The sequence below is a fragment of the Crocodylus siamensis genome, chromosome 6 (assembly GCF_052110815.1).
Source record: "Crocodylus siamensis isolate JL-2025a chromosome 6, ASM5211081v1, whole genome shotgun sequence".
Taxonomy (NCBI): domain Eukaryota; kingdom Metazoa; phylum Chordata; order Crocodylia; family Crocodylidae; genus Crocodylus; species Crocodylus siamensis.
The window spans coordinates 62,613,427-62,639,189 of record NC_143400.1 but is presented as its reverse complement, the minus strand read 5'-3'; the positions used below and the strand labels follow the sequence as shown (position 1 = coordinate 62,639,189).

General features: G+C 41.4%; 2 protein-coding genes across 15 annotated transcripts in view; both read right to left on the bottom strand.

Moving 5' to 3' along the window:
• MFF (mitochondrial fission factor) overlaps positions 1–8,423 on the bottom strand; it is a 31,738-nt gene extending 23,315 nt beyond the window's left edge. For 2 of the 11 annotated variants that reach the window (XM_090050971.1, XM_090050972.1), the window contains exons 1-6: positions 7,953–8,418; positions 7,572–7,653; positions 6,110–6,280; positions 3,483–3,700; positions 2,189–2,361; positions 667–755 (exon numbers count right to left, since the gene is read on the bottom strand). In XM_090050971.1, the coding sequence (XP_089907097.1) occupies positions 667–755; positions 2,189–2,361; positions 3,483–3,700; positions 6,110–6,147 (518 nt within the window). In that variant the 5' untranslated portion in view covers positions 6,148–6,280; positions 7,572–7,653; positions 7,953–8,418. Of the gene's footprint in view, positions 1–666; positions 756–2,188; positions 2,362–3,482; positions 3,701–6,109; positions 6,281–7,571; positions 7,654–7,952 lie in introns of all 11 variants that reach the window. The other 9 variants (XM_090050964.1, XM_090050966.1, XM_090050973.1 and 6 more) reach the window with 9 other exon arrangements.
• A 3,271-nt stretch (positions 8,424–11,694) lies between these two features.
• The window catches only part of COL4A3 (collagen type IV alpha 3 chain), a 104,411-nt gene continuing 90,342 nt past the window's right edge, over positions 11,695–25,763 (bottom strand). For 2 of the 4 annotated variants that reach the window (XM_090053377.1, XM_090053378.1), the window contains 8 exons: positions 24,047–24,118; positions 23,841–23,960; positions 21,693–21,791; positions 20,318–20,530; positions 19,042–19,219; positions 17,769–17,883; positions 16,174–16,346; positions 11,695–14,310 (listed from right to left, as the gene is read on the bottom strand). In XM_090053377.1, the coding sequence (XP_089909503.1) occupies positions 14,229–14,310; positions 16,174–16,346; positions 17,769–17,883; positions 19,042–19,219; positions 20,318–20,530; positions 21,693–21,791; positions 23,841–23,960; positions 24,047–24,118 (1,052 nt within the window). In that variant the 3' untranslated portion in view covers positions 11,695–14,228. Of the gene's footprint in view, positions 14,311–16,173; positions 16,347–17,768; positions 17,884–19,041; positions 19,220–20,317; positions 20,531–21,692; positions 21,792–23,840; positions 23,961–24,046; positions 24,119–25,763 lie in introns of those variants that run through there. The other 2 variants (XR_016443132.1, XR_016443133.1) reach the window with 2 other exon arrangements.

Below are 25,763 nucleotides of genomic sequence, written 5' to 3'. Positions count from 1 at the left end.
TCTTTCAAAGTCACAGGCAGACAGCTAAAATTACACTGAAAAGCAGCTGACCTAAAGCTGAAATTCACAGCTTACAATAAAACAAATTTACACAAAAAAAGTGTGCAGGAAGGTTGCATCAGAAATACGTGACTGAACGGATAATTTAAGAATATTCAGAAGACATGCTGTAGTATTACAGGGCTCTTATAGATGTGTGGGGAGCCTGTTCTGGTGCACTGGAATCCAGCATGTCAGAGCAGACTTGACTGATTGAGTCTGCTGGAGCACAGAAACTGACACACTCTGGCAGCCTTCTCTCTCACCCGTATCAGCATCCCTGCACTGAAAAAGTGTCGGCAGGGCACTTTGAAATAAAACACATTCAATGACCTTTAGTTTAAAAGTGCCTCACTCCCATTTTCTCACTGTAGGGCTGCTGATACATGTGACATACAGGCACTTTTAATCAGTGCAGCTTTTAATCAGTGCAGCTTGCTAATTAAAGCGCCTGGCACTGGATCCAAGAGCACGTGTAAAAATGCCCAGTGTCCAAGCTTGCATTACTTACCAGCGTTTCAGTATTTGAAATGAATGAATCAGGCATTAAATGGGAAAAGCAGAGAAGAAGGAACAAAAAATTCTATTAAGTTGCAAGAAGTTACTTCCTCTCAGCTGTCTACTCACATGGAATCATTTCTGACCAACTGGCCATTCTGACGAGCAGCGTTTTCACTCATGGAACGTTCTCTCTTCAGTCTTCCCACTGAACGAACCTGCCAAATAAAGGGCGGAAGAGGAAACAAACAGAAAAGAAGATTGTTGAGAAGTGCCCTCAAAGAACTATATTAATGGCTATAGACCAGCCCCCGGCTTACACTACAAAGTTTTGTCAACATAGCCATACTGGTAAGGACCATGAAAAAGAACACAGAAGCTCTGCCGACAGAAGCTGCACCTGGCCCAGTGGTTTTGCTGATTGAGATACAGCATCTACGGGATATGTCTTTTTCACATGCTTAGCAGACAGAGATCTGTACCATAATGGCCAGCTTTGAACCTTGCCTGCCTCCCCCCCACACCCTCTATTCACAAATTGAAGTTTATAAACATTTTGCTGCTTGTAAAAATCTCTCAGGTCATCTCACCTATTCCGATGCCAGAGCCGAATCAACCTGTGACCTACGTTTTATTGACTTTATTAACAATATTTTGTTTAATGTAGGCTATGCTAACATAGTGGATGCCTGACACTCTTTTGAATACTGCTGTATTCTGTAACTCAAAAGTAACACACAGTAATCAGTTCAATGGTTCATTATATATTTTATTAAAAACAATTAAAAATGCTGAAAAGCAGCTATTGGTGTCCATTTATGCTGGTATTAGGATTCAGCTCCTTTAACAGCATTGTTTTATATACCTTTACCGTGTCACCTTTTCTTCAAGGCAGTTGTAATATATAACCCAATCCCTTTTTAATCACTTCTCAAAGTGGACAGATTTGATGTATTCAGAGATTTTTACATACTTTTATTTTATTAGTTTTTAAATCACTATATGCATTTAACAAATATTTTCACTGAACTGTCCACAGGATATTTAATTTCCCCAAATGTTTACAATTAATTTAGAGTCAAACAATGCATTTTAAAAACATACTTTTTTGTAGATTTCTTCATTACCATGGATAGCAAGATTTTTCACATGTGATTTAAAAAGGCCAGGTTAGGGCATACCCACGTGGAAAACAGGGATTAAAATGAAAATATTGCAATGCAGGTGATTTTTCTTTCTAGCAAGCTGTAGTAGAGTGATAGCTGTTTGGGACATTAAATGAATTTCCCACAAAAACATAGAAGAAATGCAATAGTTTTCATTGAAATTTGCAGTTTCTTTTTTCCAAAAACCTGAAAATCTCAGTGAAAGTGAAATTTCTTGAACAATTTTTTCCTTAACAAAAAAAAAAAAAATACACTTTTGGCGAATGTAATGATGCATTTTAGATTCCATATTTAATTTTAACTGACAGATGGTTAGAGGGTTGTTATTGCCAGCAGGCACACAGAGTGCTTTGTAAAATATTTTTATATCAACACTTTTATTTTAGTAGTACCAACTAATCTGGACCAGACAACCATGACCATCCCATTTTACTTCTTTCGTAGAAAACTTCACAGCTATAAGGAAATAAAATAAAAATACTAGCCTCTTCATTTTGAGGTGTCTGTGGTGGTGGTTTTTCTAGGTCCAGGAAATCTAGTGGTCGCTCACTAAGTGAAATAACCCGAGGAGGAGTTTTCAATGCCAAAGGTTTGAATGCAGTAGACTGCAAAAGATCAAGATCTGGTGGTCTGGAAAATGGAATGTCTTCACTATTACCTGCAAGAATAAAGTGTATTAATGTACAATGAACAACAAAGACATCCCAAGTGCTTTGCTGAACACACCAAATAATTTGAGGTTCCTACCTCCTGCACATTTTGCATGTTACTAGAAGACATAATTAGAGATTTCTGATATTTACAGGCATTACTCATACTTATGCAGTATCTTCTAGATACACAATTTGTGACCTTGAAAAGTACTGAGCATCAACTCTTTCACTATGAGCAAGGGCACTCATCTTGCAGGTTCAGGTCCTAAGAACATTTTATGAATTGTCTAAAGATAATTACCTAAAGAGAATTTGGAGTTTGAAAGCCTGAATGTTTCAAACTAGAACAAATACATAGCAGCACCAATCACCACTTCTGGAACATGTCAGAAGGGCAGCTCATAAACTGAGGGATCAACAGATAATGCTTCCGAATAAAAATGGATTAATTATGACTTGAACCTAATGCACAAGTTAAAATATATCCCCAAACATGCTACAGCTTGGAATCCAATATAATTCAATAAAAAATAAATTTTGCTGAAGTCATAGTTTCATAGTGCTTAGGGTTGGAAGGAACCTAAACAGATTATCAGATCCAACCCCCTGCCCCGGGCAGGAACGAGTGCGGGGTCATAACACCCCAGCCAAATATCTGTACAGCCTCCTATTGATGGCCCCCAAGGTAGGGGAGAGCAACACCTCCCTTGGGAGTCCATTCCCAAGTAAAGTGAAGGCAATTTACAGAATTATAATTCAGACATATTGTAATGAAAGGGAACAGGAAACTGAGTAACAGAGCTGAGGCGTATAATAATTCCCCCATATATAATAATTCCCCCATAAGTATGCCCTGGTCAGAAAACTTCAGTGCAATATACATCAGAAGGTTTAATTTGCTAAATGCCTTAATTACAAGTTGCACTAATACTCCTAGTCCATGAAACATTTTTTACATTTTTAAAAATTTAATCATCAGGTGCCACCTAGAAGTTTGGAAGAATTTTCCAAATTTTGGTTTCTGAATAACACCCCCCAAAATATACCTCAACAATAAGCCACACTGAATGTACAACAAAGCAGTTCAAGTTTTATCTGCCTTTCCTACACCAAAGTGCAAACATACCTGCCACTACAATCCTCTCTGGGACCTGCATTGTAACACTTGCATTTGGAAGTCCTTCTTGGATGCTCTGCTCCAGACTAGCAGTTGGTGGAGCTACCTTTAGCTTTTCTGGGACCCTCATGCGTTGGCTGATGCCTTCAGTGTATTCCATTTCATACTGAAGTCGATTAATTTCTGCCACCTCAGCAGCTGGAGAAGGGAATGTGGGCCCACTCATTCTGACAAAGAAAACCAAAACCTACATATCATTGATGGATGGCAAACTTTTTTCCTTGAGGAAATCAGAATCAAGGGGATACATTTCTCCAGTAATTTAGCAAATGCCAGATCACCTTGAGAGTGCAAATGCATTATTTATTAAGACTAATTCCAATGTGGATAACAGAGAATTATATTTTTCTGAGTGCACAAGACCAGAGAAATACCCTTCACTGCACACAGATCCCACACTAAGACTTGTACAGGAATTACGTTTCCTGCAAGACCGCTTCAGGCTGGACATAAGGAAGAATTTCTTTACTGTCCGAGCCCCCAAAGTCTGGAACAGTCTGCCAGCGGAGGTGGTTCAAGCACCTACATTGAACACCTTCAAGAGTAAATTGGAGCTTATCTTGCTGGGATCCTATGACCCCAGCTGACTTCCTGCCCTTTGGGCAGGGGGCTGGACTCGATGATCTCTTGAGGTCCCTTCCAGCCTTGATGTCTATGAAATCTATGAAATGGTAACGCAGGATTGCACATAATCCTTTTTTATCCTATGCTAACCCCACAGACTGTCCCAAAAATCTGTAAACATGGCATGGGATCTGTATTCCAGTTCCAATGGCTATGGTGTCTCAGGCAATGTGCGCAGGCTACATTTGGAAAGAAAGCAATAGGATTAGACAGCAGTCTCCAACCCTAGCCCTGGGCTGGGGAAGACAGTCATTTACCCAGATTTCAGCCGGACTTCACTCAGGAAAAAAGGTTTCTGCCAAGCCAGTTTCAGAAATCTAACCTATTCCTAAAACAATTTCACTTGAGTAACTCAAGACTTCAAGCCTGAAATAACCAAGTGGCCTGGTAAATATATAGAACTTTTCACTACTGTGTATTCTGTAATCCAGACAGACTGAAAAAAATATTCTCTATGCTTCCAGGTGGAAATCTACAACTGCAGGGTAAGTGCAAGATGGACAAAGGCACGATCAGCACTTATCAATACTTATATGTCTTGGCAAAACAGTATGAAGGGAGATGAAGCTTGTACTAGGAAGAGTTCTTCCACCAGTACAACTCGTCAGTTCCCTGTATGAAAAAAAAATCTACCCCAGAAAAATATTAATATAACTGCATCTACGTTAGGTTTTTTTGCAGCATAGTAATGCTACTTAAGGGAAACTTGTTTTGTTTTCTTTAAACACTTCTGACAAATCACTACCACCAAAACTTTTAAGGGAAGACTGATCTTAGGTTTCTCCCACACTGCCACTCCAGAGTTGCTTTTGTATTGGAGTGGAGACCCCTTCTAAAAAGTGTGAGGGAAATTCAGTCTTTGGGTCCCTAGTGTCTGACTTCTATAAAATTACAATTGTAATGAAGAATATTAAAATATAAACAGTCCAGTTCCAAATGGATCAAATGAGGTCACCTATTTACTAAACATTCTTAAATTAATGTCAAGGAAAAGAAAGGTTTTTGAGCATTTCTATAAAGCTGTTAGATGCTGAAATTAAACCCAATGAGATGGTCTCTCTCAAGCAGGCTTTTTTAAGAACTGTAAAGTATTTGGGCCTCTTCAGTTAAGTCATATTTGTTACTCCATGTAAATTTATTAGCCAAACATTGGCCTCTACAATTAAATTAAATTACTGAAATATTTAGTGAGACCATATGGAAATTGTGTTTTCCACATCTCAATCTTATCCCAAAGTAGTAGCAGATTAGTAAGTCACCAAAACTACAAGACAGTTTGACTGCACTGGAAATCAGATTAAGGAAGGGGAAACACGTTTTGGGCAGGTTAACATGCGATCTACTCAAAAACCCATAGCAGTATCCTCAGCCGTGTGTTCTGGCTTCCTGAGCTCACGACACCTCTGGTAGAGCAGCGGAAGGAATTCTCCCAGCCTGAAAGCTTCAAGTTCCATGCAAGTTAAAAAAAACATTCTTCCCACGCTCATGCCTAGAACTGTCCATTAAATAAGGCTGTATACATTAATCCGTACAGGTTAAACAATTCCTATGAAGGGAGCAAAGAGGACCCAAGTAACTGGAACAAGAGGCATGTGTGTAGTATGTGTGTTTAGTGTTGCTTCCACAGGTCTACTACTTTTAAGAGTTTGAATTTTATCTTCTCTTTTACATTTTTCTTTTGGTCTCACACAAGACTCACCTTCCCTATTAGGCCATGGTAGCCTGTTGCATGGGCAAAGTACACAAAGCCTGATGTTTCCAGGGCTCAAAGGACATTTACAGTTTTAAATAGCTGGCCCTTAGTGAAACACTTGAAGGTTCACTGGATTCACATTGAATGAAAAGATTTAATTTTAGCAAGAATTTATGTACCCAGAATAGCCTCTGGCAACAGATTTATTAAGTGGTCACCAGCGTTGTATGGCCCATCTCAGTTCTAAGGCTTCACTAACCTCCCTAGAGGCGAATCACTCCTTGTTCTTTTGCTCATTCTGAAATATCTGCGCAGCTATCGTTTTGCAATCAAATACCACTATATTGCAGCACTTTCTACTTTACAGAACAGGCTCCCTAATGTTTGGAATTGTTTGCGTACACAAGACAGCACGACAACTGCTTTCCAGCTGTAAAAAAAAAAACGAACACACACACACAAGAAAAGCATTACAAGAATTTCTGTATAAAATATTTATAATCTAAACATCTATTTTATAATGCAAGTTTGACTCTACTTGGCAAGCATTAACAGATGCAATACTTCAGTAGGTTTCCTAGTCTCATATGGTTCTCAGAATCTGGAGATTAAACTGCCGGTGAATTCATCAACTTTGATTTTACAAGACAGCAAACACCATTTGGAGCAGCAAAAGGGAGAACAGTGGGATTTCAGCTACATAATCCTTAGAACACTTCAACTAAAGTTGATCTACATGGGAGAGGAAAGGAAGTACGGAATGACAATGGTGCTTGGTATCAGAAAACTAAAGATCAGATTTAATAAACTGTGTCTGAGGGTCAGGCTCTAGCACTGCTAGAGTTAATGCTGGGGGGAGGGGGAGGTAAACGGAAGCCCACTTGAACAAGGCAGCATTCAGAATTGGGACTGATGTTAGGAGACAGAGGTGCTGATTTTAGAACTGACTTGCTGTGAGACTGTAGCTTTACCTATATATGCCAGCATTTCCCCCTTAATAAAAAGAGGGCTAATACTCTAACTTCATAGAGACATGTAACATATTACTTTAAGAATAAAGAGCAAATTACCATTCTAGGATCTCAAACTGAAAGCAACAAATTAAAGTTAAATGGGTAGTTCTTTTACAGTAAATGAAAAGCAGATATGCCATGACAAAGGAAAAATGCAAATGGAAATTGGCACTGCCACTGCTAGCCATGCTGATTTGGAAGGAAAAAACGGCAAGGAAGTAAATATGGGAAGTAATGTGGTGCTGGCTTGCTGAAGCCAAGAACTATTGTGCACATTCCCTACTCCCACCCCCCTTCTTCAGAAAGGAGCTCTAATAGAGAACAGCAGTTATGATTAAGGTATATAGGTCACGTGAAGGATGAATTGTGCGGAGGTTTCCAGCATGGCAACAACCAGAGTGGGTGCGTCTACACTGCAGTCAAAGGGCAACTGCAGCCTCAGGTAATTCCAAGCATCAAACTTGGGTACTAAGAACAGCACGACAGCAGCCGCACAGAGATGAGCATGGGCAGTACAGCCGCCAGGGTGATCCAAGGGAGCGAAGATCACTTGCACACAAGGGGTAAATGCTGAAATGCATTCACAGTGCTGCAACATCACAGCTGTCAGTGCCCCTCTCCCCAAAGTGTCCATAAAAGCAATGGGAAAAGGAAAGCAGCAAGCACGGCTCTGGGATCCCATACCACAGGAGGAACCCAGGGTCCTACCTGAGGGTCTGTCACTGCCAACAGCCCCTGCGAAGCTGCCCCGACCCGCAGCGCCAGAAGGCCACCGGCCCTCTTTCCCCAGCTGAAGAGAAAGAGAAAGCGAGCAGGATGAGGAGAAGCCCAGGGCAGCCTGCGGCCGAGACAGCTTCAAGCCAGGGCACTGACATAGCTGAGGCTGCCAGGTTGGAGACGCTGCCCAACTTGCTGCTAGGCTCTCCGGGCTGCTGGGCACCGGCGTGCGGGATCAGGGCCACCCTTCCCGCCCGCTGTCTGCAGGAGGCGACGGGAAACAGCTGCGCCGCGCACGGAGCAAGGACAAGCCGGCAGGGGCCTGGCGGGCCGGAGGCTCCGGCGGGTGCGGGCCCCCAGCGCGCTACTCACCCAGAGGCCGGGGGAAGAACGGCGCAGGCCCCACGAGCTGCCCCGGCCCAGCCCCCGCAGCCGCTGCGGCACCCTCCCGCGCGCCGAAACGGGCGCAGCCAACAACCCCCACCGGGCGTACTAACACCCCACTTGTCCCCGCCGCGCCGCCGTAACGGCCACCGGGCCGGAACGGCGCGTCACATGACCAGAGAAGGGCGGAATCACATCCCGGCGGCGCTTCACGCGCGAGCGGGCCACGCGGCCTCCATCTTGACTGCGGGCATAGCCAAGCCGGGGGAGCGCCCCTCCTTAGCTCGACCCGGCGCCGCCGCAGCTTTGTGAGGTGGCCGCTGCCTCGGCCGCCCCAGCCCCCGACCCGTGCGCGGCGCGGGAAGCGCCATAGTGGCCGGGCACTCAGGGACGCTGTCACATTATGCGCGGCGCGAGCCCGGCCCCGCCCTGTCCCGGCGGCAGGGGAGTCACGTGGTCGCTCTCCCGCCGGGTCAGGCTGGAACTGCATCGCAGTAAACTTCACAGGCCCGCGGGCAGAGGCCCCGCCCCCTGGCGCGGCGGACACCCCGGGTGCTTCCGGGCTGGCCCACGGGCGCGGGGGGACGCTGTAGCAGGGCAGGGCTCTGGCGACTTGAGGGACGCTGTGCCGCATGGGGATTCCGGGCTGCGGTAGGGGCACCTCAAGCCCTGGAGCACAGACGCTGGGGGAGGCAGCCGGGCAGCCCACACACTCCCGCCACAGCACTTCGACTGCTGTAGTAACATGACACAATTTGACACTAGGTCTTGTGGTGCCAGAGCTGTGGCACAGCAAAGGCTATTGTCTTGCACGTTGTGGTGCTTGTTTCTACCCTGAGACCACCATGCTTCTCCCTCCCTGTAGCACAGCCGTGGCACAGATGTTTAAAAATACTAAGTGTTTAACTCCCAGGTAAACGTGCTAAATAAAGTACTTCTACAAATCTGGATTTTCAGTAAACTTGTGGTATATTTATAAACGGATGGACCATGTAAAGGGATTCCTGTTCAAATAATCTTTGGTTTGTCTCTCACAAGGTATTTTGATGTCATTCGTTGCCATGGAATCGCCACCAGAAGGGACTGACAGCACAATGCGTACAGGCCTCGCTTACTAATATTTGGTGTACCCTGTAAGCCAGGGTGTAAGGTTGGAAGTGAGACATCAGCTTACTATGACCATATTACCTGTCTAATACCACCATTAGTGAGGTGGGTGAGCGCTGACAGCATAGGTTGCAGCAACCTGGGAGCAGGAATAGCTGTAGCTATTTGTGGTAGGAATAGCTCTAGCTTTGCCTCTACTGCAAACCTAATTCAAGTCTGCTACTATAGCAACTGTATAGCAACTAACTGTCTCTATGCTAACAGACTCAAAGTTTATTTATCTATGAATTAATACTGGTTTGTCACTACAGAAGTCCAAGTGAACAGAGATGCTATAAGCAGGGATTGAAAATGTCATCAGTGCAAGGTCTGGAATGCATGCCAAAAAGCACTGTTACCAGAGGCAGTAATGGGTTTAAAATGTGAACTCTCTTTGACAAAGCTAAAAATAAGGGTTTTATATCACCATATCATTAGAAATGCCAGCATCCTAGGAGAAGAAAGCCTTTCTGCCTTACTCTGATAGGAAGGGACATTATACCTTAAATGAACAGCAGTGGTTCATCTGACTTCCCACACGAAGGCCATCAGACTTCATTAATTCTTGTTTTATGTTTAATAGCTGCACTTGAACTAGAGCACATGGTCTGCCTCACTTTCAGTACCTGCCTTTCCTAAGCACAAATCTTTTCTACCAGCTGAATCACCAAATTGTACTTCAAACAAAGCAGAAAAGATGACCATCCAATTTTGATTTAAAAATTACTAGGGTTGGAGAATTTGCTACAACCCTTGGTAGGTTTTTTTAGTGATTTATTTTCCTCACTGAGAAAGATTTGTGCCATATTTTAACTTTGAATATATGTGGCTTAAACTTCCAGCTGTTGTTTCTTTTTATAACTTCAGCTAACTGAAAAGTCCTCTGGTATCACATTTCTGTTCCCATGTGACTATAGACTGTGGTCCAGTTGTGTATTAACATTCTCTTTCTTAAACTAAAAGTTTGAGTACCTTCAAATCTTTAGTCTCCGAACCCTCTCCAACTTATCAGTATCTTTCTTGTGAATGGAAGTGTTCACAATAATCTAGGAGCAGTTGCACTACAGGTACTATAATCTCCTTACTGCCGCCCAAGATTCCTGTCTTTATGCATCCAAGGACTGAATCCTTTCAGCCACCATGGAAGCTCACATTCAGCTGACTATCCATGTTCCTCATACCTCTTTAGAATCAGTAGCCATGTCTACACGGGACAATGACTGCACAGTTGTTACTGCACAGTCATTTACTACTTGCATAGCCAAGTACTACATGACTACACAGTAACTGGTGTTACTGTGCAGTAGGATCCCCACACAGCTTCTGGGTAATGCTGACTGTGCAGTAGCTCATTAGTACTGTGCAGTAGTGTTGTGTCATGGTTTGTGCCCCGCAATGCTACTACATAGTACTAACAAGCTACTGCGCAGTAGTAATGAGCTACTTATGCAGTAAGTGTCCTGTGTAGACATGGCCACTGTGTCCCAGGATAAGGTCCCTGATCCTGCAAACATGGCCTACACATTCATTCTTTCTACACCTGTGTCTTAACATTTGACTTTATTGAAATGTATGTCATTAACAGAGCAAAGAACCAATCCCTGGAGAACCACACTGTTCAATGATTATTTATCATTACATTTTGAGATCTATCACTGGAAATTTACTGTTCAGATTTAAGAGTTGCTGTAGTTCTTAATATGTTGTACCACGCTCTGACTTTTTTGATCTACTATGGTTTTTAAACAAAAGTTATGACATTATATTTGGACATTTGTATAATGTGCTTACACAAGAACTAAGAAAAAAGAACAGATGTAATGCATTTTCCTTGTCCAGTTTACTCTGAGTTATTAGGTGCTGGTGAAAGGATTTATTGGACCTGTTTGCTCACTATTTCTTATCTCCCATGATTCTATGTGCATTCTTTATTACAGCATGTTGTAACTCCTTCTTCTCAACCATCTCTTACCCAAGGTTTTCAAAGCTTTTGTGGACATTCATTAATCCATCATTACAGCAGCTCAGAGAGTTAGGGAGTTAAACTTATCTTCATTTACAGAGAGAAGCTAAGGATGACATTTTCAAAGCTGCCCCCTGGTGTGGGATGCCTGTCTGAAACATGTTTAATGTTCAGAGATCCTGTGCGGCTGCAGCTCTTGCTGATTACAACTAGAGTTGTGTTTGTTACTTCTTGAAAGAGTATATTAAATAAAGGACCCCAAATTAGATACTTTTTGAAAACGCTGGCCGAGGTGACCTGTCCAAGGACAAAGAGTATATGAGTGGCAAACTCCAGAACTGGGAACAAAACTGAACACCAGAATTCCAGTCACATGTCTACCCATTGGGCTGTACTCCTTCACTATAACTTACCTATAAGTTCAAAATACTGTCACAATACATTTTAGATTCTACTAAAAATTGCCATTAGACTCAAGTCTGACACATTTCTGAATTTTACAGTTATGATCCCTGACTGGGACTCTGTAATAATGGGCTGTAATATTAATATAACATCTCAGCATGCCTATAAGAATGTTGAATATATCTCGACTTTAATAATGAGAAATTTCATAAAGAAATGGAAAGTTTATTTGAGTATTTCAAACAGAATTTAGAAATAAATTAGACATGGGGAAAACACAATTAAACAATTTTAAGAAATAAGTGGATTCCAAGAAAATCAGCTTATTAGCAGCACAAGAAAATTCACAATAGCACTTTGCAAATAGAAATGCTGTAATCTGTTCAGGAAAACAAAAAAAGTAAATATCCATTCAGTGTAAATATTGTCTTTAAAGTAGCTCCATAAGAAGATGCTGGCATGTTACATATGGAGAAAAGTATTTTCTATTTATGTTAACAATGAGAATTTAAACATCAAGACAAACACAATGCACATATTTTAACAGAATTTAAAAATAAAATATTTTTCTCACAAAAAAGTATCTAAAAGAAATCTTTGCTATTTCAATGGATTGTTAGGCCCTACACTTAAAACCATGCATGTACAGAACTTTTCAAATCTTTTGGTCTTTATCTATAACACTAAATGATTGTACTGGAATTCTGATCATTTTGTGCAAGTATGAAAAGTTATTAACATTTTAAATGTTAACATTAACTTTTAAAATAACTTTACAAGTGCAATATCATAAATATAAAAAATTCAGAGTTGCATTTTATATAAATTATATGACTAAATGAAAGTGCTTTTCAAGTATTCAATTTAGTTTGCAGTTGAATTCTCTGATGTAAAGCAGTGTCCAGATAGTACTATGTGAATATCACTGATAAATTATGTGAATATCACTGATAAATATAAAAAGTTTTAGATGACTGCATTTAACTGGATGGAATAAAATCTTTCATTTTTGGAGATGTCTGTGAAAAATATTTAAAGGTTTTGACAACATTTGTATTTGCAGCGTATTTTTAAAAGAGCAGTATCTGAAAGGTTATGTGTTCACTCACTATTGCCATAGGATCCCTCAATTCAGATTAACTACAGATTTCATCTACAACTCAGATTATGAATTATTTTTTAAAAATTTCTAATTAGGTTTTCTTCAGTGGAAACAGCAGCCTGTGGCCATAATTAGGGCTCAACTTGTGACCCACTGAAGAATTTACCCCTATTCCAGGATTGGGCATTTACGGTTTGATTCAAAGTCTACTCAGATTTAAGAGTCTTTCCACTGATTTCAGGGGCCTCTGAACCACCTTTAGTAAACAACATAAAAGAGAACAGAGGTAACAGTTTTCACCACTGTCCTGGAGGCTGACTACCCACCCAGTGCATAGAGTAGGTTCTCTTTCTGACTAGTCAAGAAGTATTATTGTAGTGATAAAAGAAATGGTACTTCCATTTCTCAGCCAGAAGGGATATTTCTGATTGTTGAAATGTATGGAGAGAATGACTATTAACCCCCCCGCCCTAATGAAATACACACACACACACACACACACACACACACACACACACACACACACACACACACACACACACACACACACTCTCTCTCTCTCTCTCTCTCTCTCTCTCTCTCTCTCTCTCTCTCTCTCTCTCTTAAAAGTGCACCAAGAAAATATCCTATTAAACCCCATTTTTTGTAGTGCCAGGGCGTCATCTTAAATTATATCTACTTTGAACACTGAGCATGTCATATAAACTGATGCTAGCATTCAATTTTGAAAAGCATTGTGTTATAAGGTGGCAATAACATCTTCCATGAAAAAGCTGGCAATGTCATAGTTCTACCATGAAGAGATGACTTACAAATGATACAGTTCAGAAGAAGGTTCTGTAATATTGCTGTTACAAGCAGACACCAACAAAGTGTTTTGCAATTTGTCAAAAAAAAAAAGTCAAAAGTCAAAATGTTGCACCGTGTACCTATAGTGCTGTACTGGCGATTTAGAGCTTGCTATCCAGATATAGTTTGGTTTTAATGAATGCACATTCTTCCATGTCAGGCACAAAGGACACTGACAGACAAGCAGCTCCACACTTCACAGAAAGCACCATGAGCTAGAGCAACCCCCACAACCCAGCAGACATTTGCTGTTGGCTCAGAGGGGGTGCTGGGGAGGGGGAAATCCAACTCCACTTTTAAACTGATTCAGAAGGAGTTACATATCTGCAGCTTTTGCCCCCCTCCCCCCAGCTCCCTTCCAGATGGGAAGGGGAGAATGGAGGGGAAAGAGCTCCAGGCTGGGGTTTGCCCAGCTCGCACTGGGGAAGATGGGAGTGGATTGAAGCCCCGCCATCTCAGGGGACGCAAACCCCAGCCCAGAGTTTCCTCCTTCCCCTCCCTTCTCCCTTTTCCAACATGCAGAGAACACCAGGGGTGGGGTAGGGCTGGGCTGCATCAACCCAGCCCCAATCAGACAGAAGCTAATGAAGGTGATCCACTTTGAAGCATCTTCATCTGAACCCTCATGTAACGAGGGTTAATTTGTCGCATGATTGGGAATTTTTCAAGCACTCTGCAACCATGCACTTCTATCAGGACATAGCTGTAGAGCGCTTTCAAGGGGCCAATTCCAAGACAAATGTCACTTCTGTCAGTGCCCAAAAGCACAGTTTTATGCTTTATCAAGACAGTCTGACTTTCAGTCTGATTTCATGCAAACCTGACAGCGGCTGATGATGTTTTCCAGTTCTCCTGATTTCATAGTCTGTGGTAAAGGTTTCCTATAAAAAGAAAGAGAAACCACATTTACTTTGCTCTTTCCTATAAGTGCAGGGAAGTGAGCATTTTCTGATTTTGTACTGCTGTGCTCTTTCCCCCTGCACATCAGCTCTCATCTATTTTAGCTTGTCCCACCACAGCATGCATCATAGTGGGCCTTTACACACACCACTGATTTTGAATCAGAGGAAGGCAGAGGGGAGGGGGGAAAAATACCACAATCCCACCATTGTGATATCTTACGCATTAGTCCAAAATCCAAGTCTTCCTGCTGCCTGCAACAGGCTTAGAATCAGGGCTTTAGATTCTCATGATTTTAGAAATTTGTTCTTATCCCCTGCTTAGGTTGGAGGTGGACAGTGGCATGAGCTCTGTAGTTGACAAGACTGGAGACTACTGGGTGCATCTAAGCATTCAATTAATGTGCTAGTACCTCCATTGTGAAGTACTGGAAAAAAGGCACATTATCTTACTTTAATGCACATGAGTTAAAGAGCACAGGGTGCCTGTACACGAGCATGGAGGCTTCTCCGACACACTGTAACTAAGCACATCGGTGCAGACTCAATTAATTGAGTCTGCTTCAGTGTAGTTATTACTGCATTCCAGCAGCCTCCCATGTCTTGTGTATCAGCGTCCCCCGCACTTAAAAATTCTGGTGGGGGTGCTTGAACTAAAGCTTGTTGAATGAGTTTTAGTTCAATCACCTCTACTGCCATTTTTAGGGGGACGCTGATGCCATTTTTAAGGGGACGCTGCCATTTTAGGGGGACGCTACGAGACACTGTAGCACTTTAATAAGAGTGGCTCTAATTAAAGTGCTGTCCCCCTCCACTTCTGGATGATGTGTAAAAGTACCCACAGCTTTTTTGTGATGCTTTAGTGCACATTAAAGTAGGCTAATGTGCATTAAAGCACATGTGTAGATGAGCCCAGTGAGTCAGTTTTGTAGAAAGAATTCAGTATTATTGAACAGTAGGGAAATGTTGAGAATGGAGTCTTTAGAAGCACAGGGACATAGCCTGCCATATTCTTTGCAGGTGCCTACGGTTGGCCCTGAAGGGCATACAGCATTTACCAAGAAAAAGGTATAGGGTTTGTTAAAGACACCTAGAAATCATCAACTTTGTTTATAGTATTTATATGTATGCACCGCACACACTTAGAGGAACCAGGAATTTGGAAAATACTTGCTTGCCATATCAAAGGTTAGCATTGAGTACCTAACAGGCTAATGAACACCAGAAAATCCAACTGAGATGGTTAGGATTTTACAAGCAGGAGAGCAGTGTAGAACCAGAGCCAGGAAGTTCTAATTAACTGGGCATTGACACAAAAAAGTTTCTACAAGGTAAAGGAGCACAGGGCGTTTTAACACATAAGTTGCTCTGCAGTAATATCTCCTGTGCATGTTCTTACCTTGTGGTAAATAAAATCTAATTCATATCAATTTAACCCTCAAAGTGACTTAATTGCCTCTTTTGGTGTTGGAGATAGTACCTCTTTTCCAGGTACCGGGAGACAAACCCACCATTGGCATAAGCAGGTGAAACTACTGAAGACAATGGAATTACAGTAGCTTATATCAGTCGTGAATGTCTCCATTTGCATTTAAGAGGTCCATTTTGGGAAGGAATGGGAATTAAGGTTCTAATCCTTGACTCTCAAGCCCCTTTGTATTTAGAAAGTTCCAGCACTGCAACACAACCCTGAATCTCATAAAGCCAACCCCAAGATCATCACTGGGGGGATTCTCAGATAATGTACAGCTAATTAATGGCTCCTCATTGTTTCCTCACTCTGGGCCTGCAGCAAATTTAGTAGATGTGGTTAAGGGAAAGAAGACATGGCTTAGAGTAGCTTACCTGAACATTCTTCTTGGATCCAGTGAAGCCAACCAAAAGCTGTAGGAATTGGCATAGTAATTGCAGGTCCCTCTACCATGGCACTCTATGAATGGAACGACTCGGAATTCTTCCAAGCAAGACCCAGGAGATGCCAATGCTTGACCAGAAGCTTCTGAGCCAGCACCTGTATACTATAATCAAAAAAGCCTTTAATCAAAATCTATTAATCAGCTTTTACTGTATTGGAGGCAAAGTGAAACAAAATACAACAAAATACATCTCTTTAAAACATGCTGTTTACCAAGACATGTTGTGTGACACAGCAAGACAATAGCCATCAGCACAATCTAGTTTTATGAAGGGATGGATTATTGTATTGTTGACTGGTCTTATTTGGTTAGTATGATCTATTCCCTTGTAGTAAGGCCTAGAAGTCTTATGACAATTAAAAGGACTTCATGTTATTTCTTTATCGCCTGAAAAACTGAAATTCCCTTGAAGAGGTTTGGGGCCCATCTAGTTAAGGACCACAAGTAAGTAACTTGATTTCAGATAGATTACTTCTCGTTTTCACAAAAATCAGAAGAGGAATTTTTCATACTTGTAAAAACGGCATCAAAATGACCCCTGACAGCAGAACGGTTTGAACAAACACCTTCTTTGGGGTTGGCAAAAATTTGCATGTTTAATATTAGAACACAATAGTAGACAGTCTCTTTAAACAAATTGTCTTCCTTTCCTTTTCATATTTATGGAGCTTTATATAGAGGTATCCTGGGGAAGGCAGCAAACCTCACATCTCATCTAAAGGGCTCTGCTTCATCTGAAGAGATTGTGGGGCTGGAGAGGGAATGTTTAGCTCAATCAGTCACCCACAATTGCTAACATGGGGCATGGGGAACTTTCACCAAAAAAAGGTAGTATAATAATCCCCTCAATGTTGGCATACATCTTTCTCTGCTTTCCTTTAGCTTCTCCGTAATGAGGTACAGAAGCCCACTGTAGATTTCCTTCAGATCACGAAAAAAGGTGTGCTGTCCTTTTTGTAGAAGGGCTTTGGTCTGCAAATTTGTACTTTTATTGTGTTCTTCTGTGGAGTTTGGCCTTTAAATATGATTTACATTAATGCTGTCTGGTATTGGTAAATCTGTAATTTTGGTTGTTGAAATGGCCCTGATTTGCTGTGGGCTACGCTTGCAATGTAATTAATTTTCAAGTCAGTTCAGCTGCATCCACTAATGAAAACTTCATCATAATTTAAATGAGCATAAAAGGAAGAAGCATTCATTAATTTTCTATCAGTCATAGTATCCCAGCATACCAAGGTTCTCCTTTTTTCTGTCCCCGTTTTCCTCTAATGGCATCTATTTTTGAGTGCAGATTGGAAACCCTATCTGCAAGGAGGTGTTTTTAGGCTCTGCCATTAACCTCTAAATCAAAGGGATTAGAAAAAATCTTGCCTATTTTCAGCCAAAAAGATCTCTACGACTATTAAACAAGCAAACAAATAAATGATGCTTAACAAATGCCAGTGATGCTGAGATGAGAGGAGCAGGAAAATATGTGACTATAGCAGCTCCCAGCTATAATTTTAGTCTATTTTTTTCTCTTACCATAACAAAGGAAAAACCCTTCCAGAGAGAAATCCAGCCATCAGGACACAAAGGAACTGCAGTTGTCTGACTATGAATTGCTATTACCATTGCAGGTCCTTCACAGACAATACACCTATGATATGAAACGTGTATTAGATAGCAAAAAAGAAATAAGCTGTTCTGGTCCTTGATGATACCTTTTCCCTTTGTTTCAGAAAGTAACAGCAATTTTGATATAAAACTATTTTTGTGCAATGAATGAGAAGCTACAAAGCAGCAGGGAAATCTGGTGAGCAATTTTCAACTGCTACAATATCCATTATCTTCAAAATATTCATGAATAACACTTCACATGACTTGGTGGGGGATTGGGAAGACTATCCCTAGAACACTTTGATTGTGCTAAGGCTGGCAATAGGCTAAGGTTCTCTCTTTTTATGTAGCTTGACGTGCAGGCTCTGCAGCTTTACTTGCCAGTATTAAAAAAGATCAGCTTCCTTCTTCTGGCGTACAACTGGACTGGAGAGAGAGCAGCTTAGTACCCAAAACTGGCCTGAAGTTCACCTTCCCACCTCCTGATCTTGCTGCTTCTCTGTACAGAGCTGTGGCTTTCTGACATTTAGAGCTGCCTGAGGGCTTTTCTGATGTAGACTTAGTTGCGAAAAGCCACGTGCAACCAAAAATACAGTTGAGGACTGGCATTGTGCAGGGATTTTAGAGCCAGGCTCCCTTTTCTCCAGGCACATCTTGCTTTCTCTACTACTCTAACAGAAAAAGTAGTGAGATCCTAACGGTGTGATTATTTCTAGTCCAGCTGGCATAGCCCTCAAGTGGCTAGGTAAGTGTTGGATGTTCCCAGATACCTGGGTGATAGAATTTAAGAGATGTATCTGCAAACAGACAAGGATTTAAAACAAAACCTTCTGTTGTACACTTGCCCAGAGATATTGAACAGGAGAACATTAACCATCCTGATATATAATTTTCTTGCAGCAATCACAGTAAATATGGTTTATTCCAATATGTGTGTTAAAGTAAATTCAGCTGACAGGAGAATGACACCTCGTATTCTGAAATTAAAGCTGTTTACATTCAACCTATCCACATCCACATCCACATCCAATCTTCGTATACACAGTAGCAGTCAAACATTATAATAATATTGTTCCTGAGAACCAACAGGGTCAGCAAGATTTTGAGTGCTGGGTATGCAAATTAAACCTACCAGATCAAAAAATGATTGCGTGATCTACTCATGTCAGAAGGGGAGCCAATGTTCTTAAACTCATACCTGCTAATATATGGCTCCAAAGCTCTGCCAGAAACTGGTGCCATGTCTGGTGGCATTGCTACTGCAGTAGACAGCCAATATGAATAGTCATTGCGAGAAGCAAAATTGCAAATCTTGTTGGTGTTACAGAATAAAAATGGCATAGTGGTAAATCTCTGCAGGCAGCTACCAGCTGTTCCTGAAAAGACACAATATGGTAGTCTCATAAAAGGTAAAAGATACAGTTAGTTTGGTAAATGGAACAGAGGTGTGATGGGATCCAATCTATCGCATTAAAAGTAAAGAGATGTAAAGCATGTAAAGAAAATAAATTATGCAGCTCTGTATAACAGAATTTTAAGAGACAATGGGTGTGTCTACATGTGAATATTAATGTGATGCAATAACCTCTGGTGTAGTTCCTGCTTGAGTTAATTGCTTCTAGGCTCAGCGTTAACATGTGTGCCTAGGACCACAGCTTGCTGAACTGGGGCTGGCAGGGAACCCCGGGGGGCAGGGGGTGGCAGTTTGCCAGTCCAAGGCTGCTCCAATTTGGTTCAGTGCTATAGAGGGACTGACTGGGACACAAGGGTACTACACTGCAGTGATCGCTGGCAGGCAACCCTGCACTGTAGCACTCCCATGCCCCAGCCACTGTCTACATGTTTGTTGCAGCAGAGTAAATAACTCTGCTGTAGGATAGTACTTGTATCAGGCAGTACTAACTTACGGTGGAGTTAATTAGTTTACTCCAGCCTAATAGCTCTGCATGTGTAGATAGAGACGCTTTACTGCAGAGCTGAGTAGGCAATTCTGCATTAAGCATCTTGTGTAAATGCTCCCTAAGATCATTAAATTAAATACAAGGAGGCTCCATTTTAAAAAATGTTGGAGATCAGAACTAAATCTATTACAAGGGGTGTTTTGCTTTATGCTGTAATACCACTTACTACCCAGTCCCTGACACTGAATGGCCAGGTTGAAAAAAAAAACCTTGAGTTGCATGAAAAGAATTGCTCCTCTTTGAGCCATGACTCCTGCTCTTGGGTTCTCTTGGAGCAGCACACCTCTCCACCACCCTTTAATTAGATCTAACTGTAGGAGCAGTCTCTTGCCCCAGGCATACAGTGAAGATTGGTAGCTCTAATACTTTCATTCCAGATAAATGATCAGATAAATAATCAGATATTTACTGCATATTTGCTTTTTGTATATGTAGCTTAGCATTATTTTGTACTATTCAGTGAAGAGGTTGTGATCTTTGCACAAAATGTCTTGAAGATTTTTAATACAGTACCAAGGTCCTGTCCATGTGCTCGCTCATTTCCTTGTACAGAAAGCAGAGAATAACCGCTGTAGAGGTGAGATGTTCCAGATGGACAAGAAGGCATCATTGTTGACTGGCTGTGTCGGGTAAAGATGAACCCTCTTCTTGCTGGGCTAGGGATGAAAGCACCTGAGTATCCAGGTATGCCTGGTAGGCCTGGAAAGCCAATGAGCCCAGGTTGCCCTGTGTACAAAACAAATAAAACAAGCCTTTTTTTGCAACCCTTATGGCTCTGTCTATTTTCTAGTAGTGACTGCATTCTGAAGTAACTGTAGAAACACTTGGAATCAAAATTTTAATCAACACACAGATCCAAACTTGAAGGTTTTTGTTATTTATATTGTGTTAGGACCTAGAAACTCTTACAGAGATCAGGACCACTCTGTGCTGGCCTAGATCACACAGGAAAAGGCAATTCTTGTCTCAAAGAGCATACAGTAAAAACAGCAAAACTATGAAGACAAGCAGAGGTGAAATGATTTATGCAAGGCCACAGAGCAAGCTAGTAATATAGTCAGGAACAGAATCTGGAGCTCCCAGCTATCAGTCTAGTATCTGCTCCAATAGAACACATCAGTTTTTATTCTTACTTTTAGCTACAACTCTCTTTCTATGAGACATATTCTCAAACAGTAACCTAACTTGAGAAATTTAACTTTGCTTACTTTATAAAAATGAATATTAGTCAAAATATATATTTAAACTTCTGCTGAATGGAAACAGTATTTAAATAGGTTTCTTATGGAACAACTAAATAAATATTAATATAGTACAATGCATTTTGATTCTGTGCAATAGTGTACAATCAGATGTCTGCACTGTTTACACTGTAAGTATGCCTACACTGCATGATATGGTATAGAGTAGACGATGGCTCCATATTACCATGGGTTAATTTGTGCAGTGTAGATGTATTATGAGAAGAAGACATGGAAAGGTAGTGGTAATGTAAAAATATTTTACAGTGAATAAAGTAAAACATTCAGCTCCATTTTGTTGTTTTACATTAAATGACTGTCTACATAGGAAGGTGCTATGATGGTTTGATGTTGGACGTGGATTTTTAACTAGATAAATAGGCCTGATCAGTAAGAGGCAGAGAAAAACTAAACAACATAATCAGAGAGGAAAGGAATGTTTTCAGGTAAGATTTGTCAAGTCATCATTTCTGCAGGAATATTCATGAGTTGAAAGTCAAGCAAGTACTTATGTGATTTGCTGGACCTGTTTCCAATTAAAAAACGCCATATTATGCTCTTTACATAAATGGAAGGATCCATGGAAATTGGAGTCCAGTTTATCTGCACAACGCAGTATGACTGAATGCATAACTCCTTTACTGTACCTGTATCTCCTTTAAATCCTTTGTCTCCTTTTGGACCAAGTGCTCCAGGTAGACCTGGACTTCCATGACTGCCTGGTTGACCTTTCACACCTTGACTTCCTATGTTGTACACAGGAGAAAGTGTGTTAATAAAATGGTATTCTACATATTCAGAATGGACAACTAAATAAATAAAATCTCTGATCCAGCTGATTATAGTGGATACTGGTACATCAACCTTTTCAAGAATTAAATTATTTACAGTCATGATTCTATGAAATTCCTGTCACCAGATTTCACTTAAAATAATTTAGGAAGATGGTATAAAAATAGCAGCTCTACTATAAATCTCATTTTCATAAGAGACTTGTAGAACTAATACATATATCAATATTATTTTTGCATTTGTTACTTTATTTATATTTTCCAAAAATACCACTGCAGTACTCGTTCCTAGATCTGTAAATAACGTAGATCCCAATATCAGGTGACAATTTTTGTAAAAGACTAAATTAAATACATAAATACACAAACAAACAAACAAATCTCTAATTTATATCCTTTATTAACCTGGAGGAACTGAATAATTCATGTAGCCCATATATTTTAAGTAAGAGCTAACTTCCCAGGGAGCCCTTCACAACCATTTTTTGTTTTGTGCTAAGAGATGGAACTGGGCCAGAATTTTAAACAGTTTCATGTTAATTTGCTTCCTTTCTCTGCAAATACTTGGTTCATTTCCCTGCTGATACGTGTCATTCCCCCACTTCAGTCTGGAAGCTGTAATAGGCAATGATGTTGTTCTCAGCACTAGTTGAGCCCAGAGGCAAGAAGGTTGCTGCCATGTCTCAGCATCAAGATAGAGGCTATCAGATAAGATGGGAAGAAGGCATAGAGCTCTCTATTCACTTGGAGGAAGATCCCTCCAGACTTCATTGAGTGGGAAAGGAAGATCAGGGATGAGAGGGGGGTCTTGAGAGAGAAAAAGAAAAGGACCAGGACAGAAGGGAATGTGGGACAGCGGCTAATGTTATTGACTTCTTCCAGCTCGGCAGCCCATACTCATCCTTAAGAACCAGGGCTTCTTCAAAGAGCAAAATTACTGAATTGATGTAAAATGGGGGTGAGGGAGAAGGAAAAAAAAAAAAGCAAATCTAAACCCATGTACTGAACTTGACAAGATCTTTTTTTTTCCTGTCAGTACAGACTATTTGCACAAAAATTAATGAGCATGCATCTGTTCAACAGAATGTTTCAAACATTTTGACATGAACGTTGATGATTTTTTCCTTCCTTCTTGCATAGCTCTGTGTTACAATAACTGCTTGCCTACCAAGTGCACTAGTACTCAGCTAAATGAAGCAGTTACTATCATACTAAGCTGTTCATGAAACGAACACTGGGCTCCTATAAACGTGCAGGGAGGCTACTCAGACTTGATTAATCAAGTCTGCTGGAGCATGGTAATTACTGCACTCCAGCACTCTCCAGTATCATATATATCTGCATGCCCACACTGAAAAATGGTGGCAGGGTGCTTTAAACTAAAGCTTGTTCAATAAGCTTTAGTTTAAAGCATTGGCGACACGTAGGGGGTGCACGCAGGTGCACATGCACCCCCTGAGATTGGTGGTGCTCCCCCTGAGACTGGCCACTGCCACCGCTGCCAGCAGTGTTTGTGGGCAGTCACTGCTTGCCACCTCCCCCTGCCGCCAACACCGCCAGCAGCGTCTGCAGGCAGTTGCTGATTACCGGTCAGCACTCACCATTCCCCACCCCAACCCCTTCCCCCACTGCTGACACCACCACGGCCACCTGTGGAAGCGCCCTGCTCACCACTGCCACACCACCACTACCGCTACTGCCTGTGGGAAGTTGCTGTGCCACCCCCAGGCTCAGGAGGCATGTGACATTCATAGTTTAAAGCACCCTGCCACCATTTTTCAGAGTGGGGACAATGATACATGTGACACTTCAGGCATTTTAATTAGTGCAGCTCTGAGAGCTGTGCTACTTAAAGCATCCCCCACCCTACCTTCCAGAGCATATCTATAAATGCCCACTATTTTTAAGGAGGCCTAAAAGTGTCTACAAAGAACTGTAGATGCATTAGCTACCAAACCAAGTCTTATCATATGGCCTAGGTTCATGTCCGGTGGTAAAATATACCTGGTAGTCCAGGCACCCCTTGATGTCCTTTGTCTCCTGGTATTCCTGGGTTGCCAGGTGATCCAGGAGGTCCTCTCTCTCCTGGTGTACACATCCTTTTCCTGTTCATTCCAGGGTGACCTACCAGTGGCAATATAATATAGAACTTGTTGTTTTATGTGGACAAAACTGTTTTCTAGAGCTAGAATGAGATGGACTATAATTACCAGGTGGGCCCTTTGGTCCTCTTGGTCCTGGTTTACCTGTTGGTCCAACTGGTCCTTGATTACCTTTTTCTCCTACAAAGGAAGATTAGAGATACGTTTCTTGGTTGCAAATGCCAAGATAACTCTATTTCAGAGGTTCAGTGAAGAAAACTCCAGGTGCAAGAACTCATACAGCTATAACAAAAGAGCTACATTTACAACTGATTCTATCATAGGGTATTATTTAAATATTTACATATCAAATATAAGTAATTAAAAAGGAAAGTTTTCTTTTCCCTAATTTCCAGTCCTGTAAACTCAGCCTATGATCTTACACACGAGCTGGGTTCTTTCTGTCCTACACAATATCATCATTGGTTTGCAGGCCAAATCATTCCAGTGGTTATACCTGCGACCCGACTGCCTTCAGATTCTGTTGCCAGTGACCCTGACTGCCCCTACTGGAACTGCACCATTTTATACATTCAGAATTTATGGACCATTTATTTTCAAGATGTAAAATATGGGATGAAGCCCAGGTCATTCTTCCATAGCTGTAGGTATGAGCAGATTTAACAATGTTTGTATGCTTTAAACAACTCTAAAGCCCTCTGGAAATCGAATGGACAGGTGATAGACTGGGTTACAGCACTGCAAAACAAGCTAAACTCTAGCAAAAATTATCTTGGATGAAACGAGTATAACTCTTAAGTGTTTCACAGTGACACTTTAGATGGGAGGCCATTGAACATCTGTAACTACAGACTGCAAACAACAGTATTACAGACTACAAACTACTATAAAGTAGAAATGCTACAAAAAAGCAGAGTTTGAATCATTTATATGTCTGTCTGTCCATATCATGTTGGCCATAAAAACTTAATTTTTGTCTCCACAGTCAGCTCTTGAGTAAGGAAATGTGTACTGGGATGGTCTGCCTCCTTAGGAGGGAGCAGTCAGCCCTGCTGAATCGCTGCAACTATAGGAGCTGCTAATCAGGGACTGACTCACTGGGAGCTTAAAAACCCAGAGAGGGGAGCAGAAAGGGGAAAGTGAGGGAGCATTATGGAGGGGAAGGAGTCAGCTGTGAACAGAACAAGCTGACACAGCAAGGGGCCAGGCTGTTGTGACTGGGGGCCAGAGCCAAAGAGGTTTCCCTCTGACCCTCTGAGTGCCCATGACAGGGCATCAGGGTTTGGTTTTTATTTGCTTATTTGTCTATGTGGAGTGGCTGAGGAGTTCCTTAGGAAGCAAACTTGACTGCTAAAGCCAGCAGGCTAAGCAACCTGCTTAAAAGTGCCATTACTAGACACTGATCTTTCAGACTAAAATGGCATTTTGACAGAGACAACAACAAATATGAAGCAGGTGCCAATGTACTAAATAGGAACATTTTATGGTAGTAAATTCCTTGAAAATAACTTTACCGAGTGAGGCTGATGTGTATCAGTGCTAATTCACTAACTAAAATCAAGTTCACGTTATGAAGACTTTTGGCCGGATACTGATTTAACTTATCCTTATACAAATCAGGAATAATCCCACCAAAATTAATACTTATCCTGGTGCTAAATTAGTATATAAGCAAGTGCAGGAGGCAATGTGCAACCAAGTTATCTTGATTTAGTACCAGAAAAGAAATAGGCATTCATTTTTTCTTAATATATAATCGTGTCTGTAGGGCCCAGTGTCCCTCACTAAGTCTGCAAATTATCAAATAAAAGACAGTCCTGCCCTG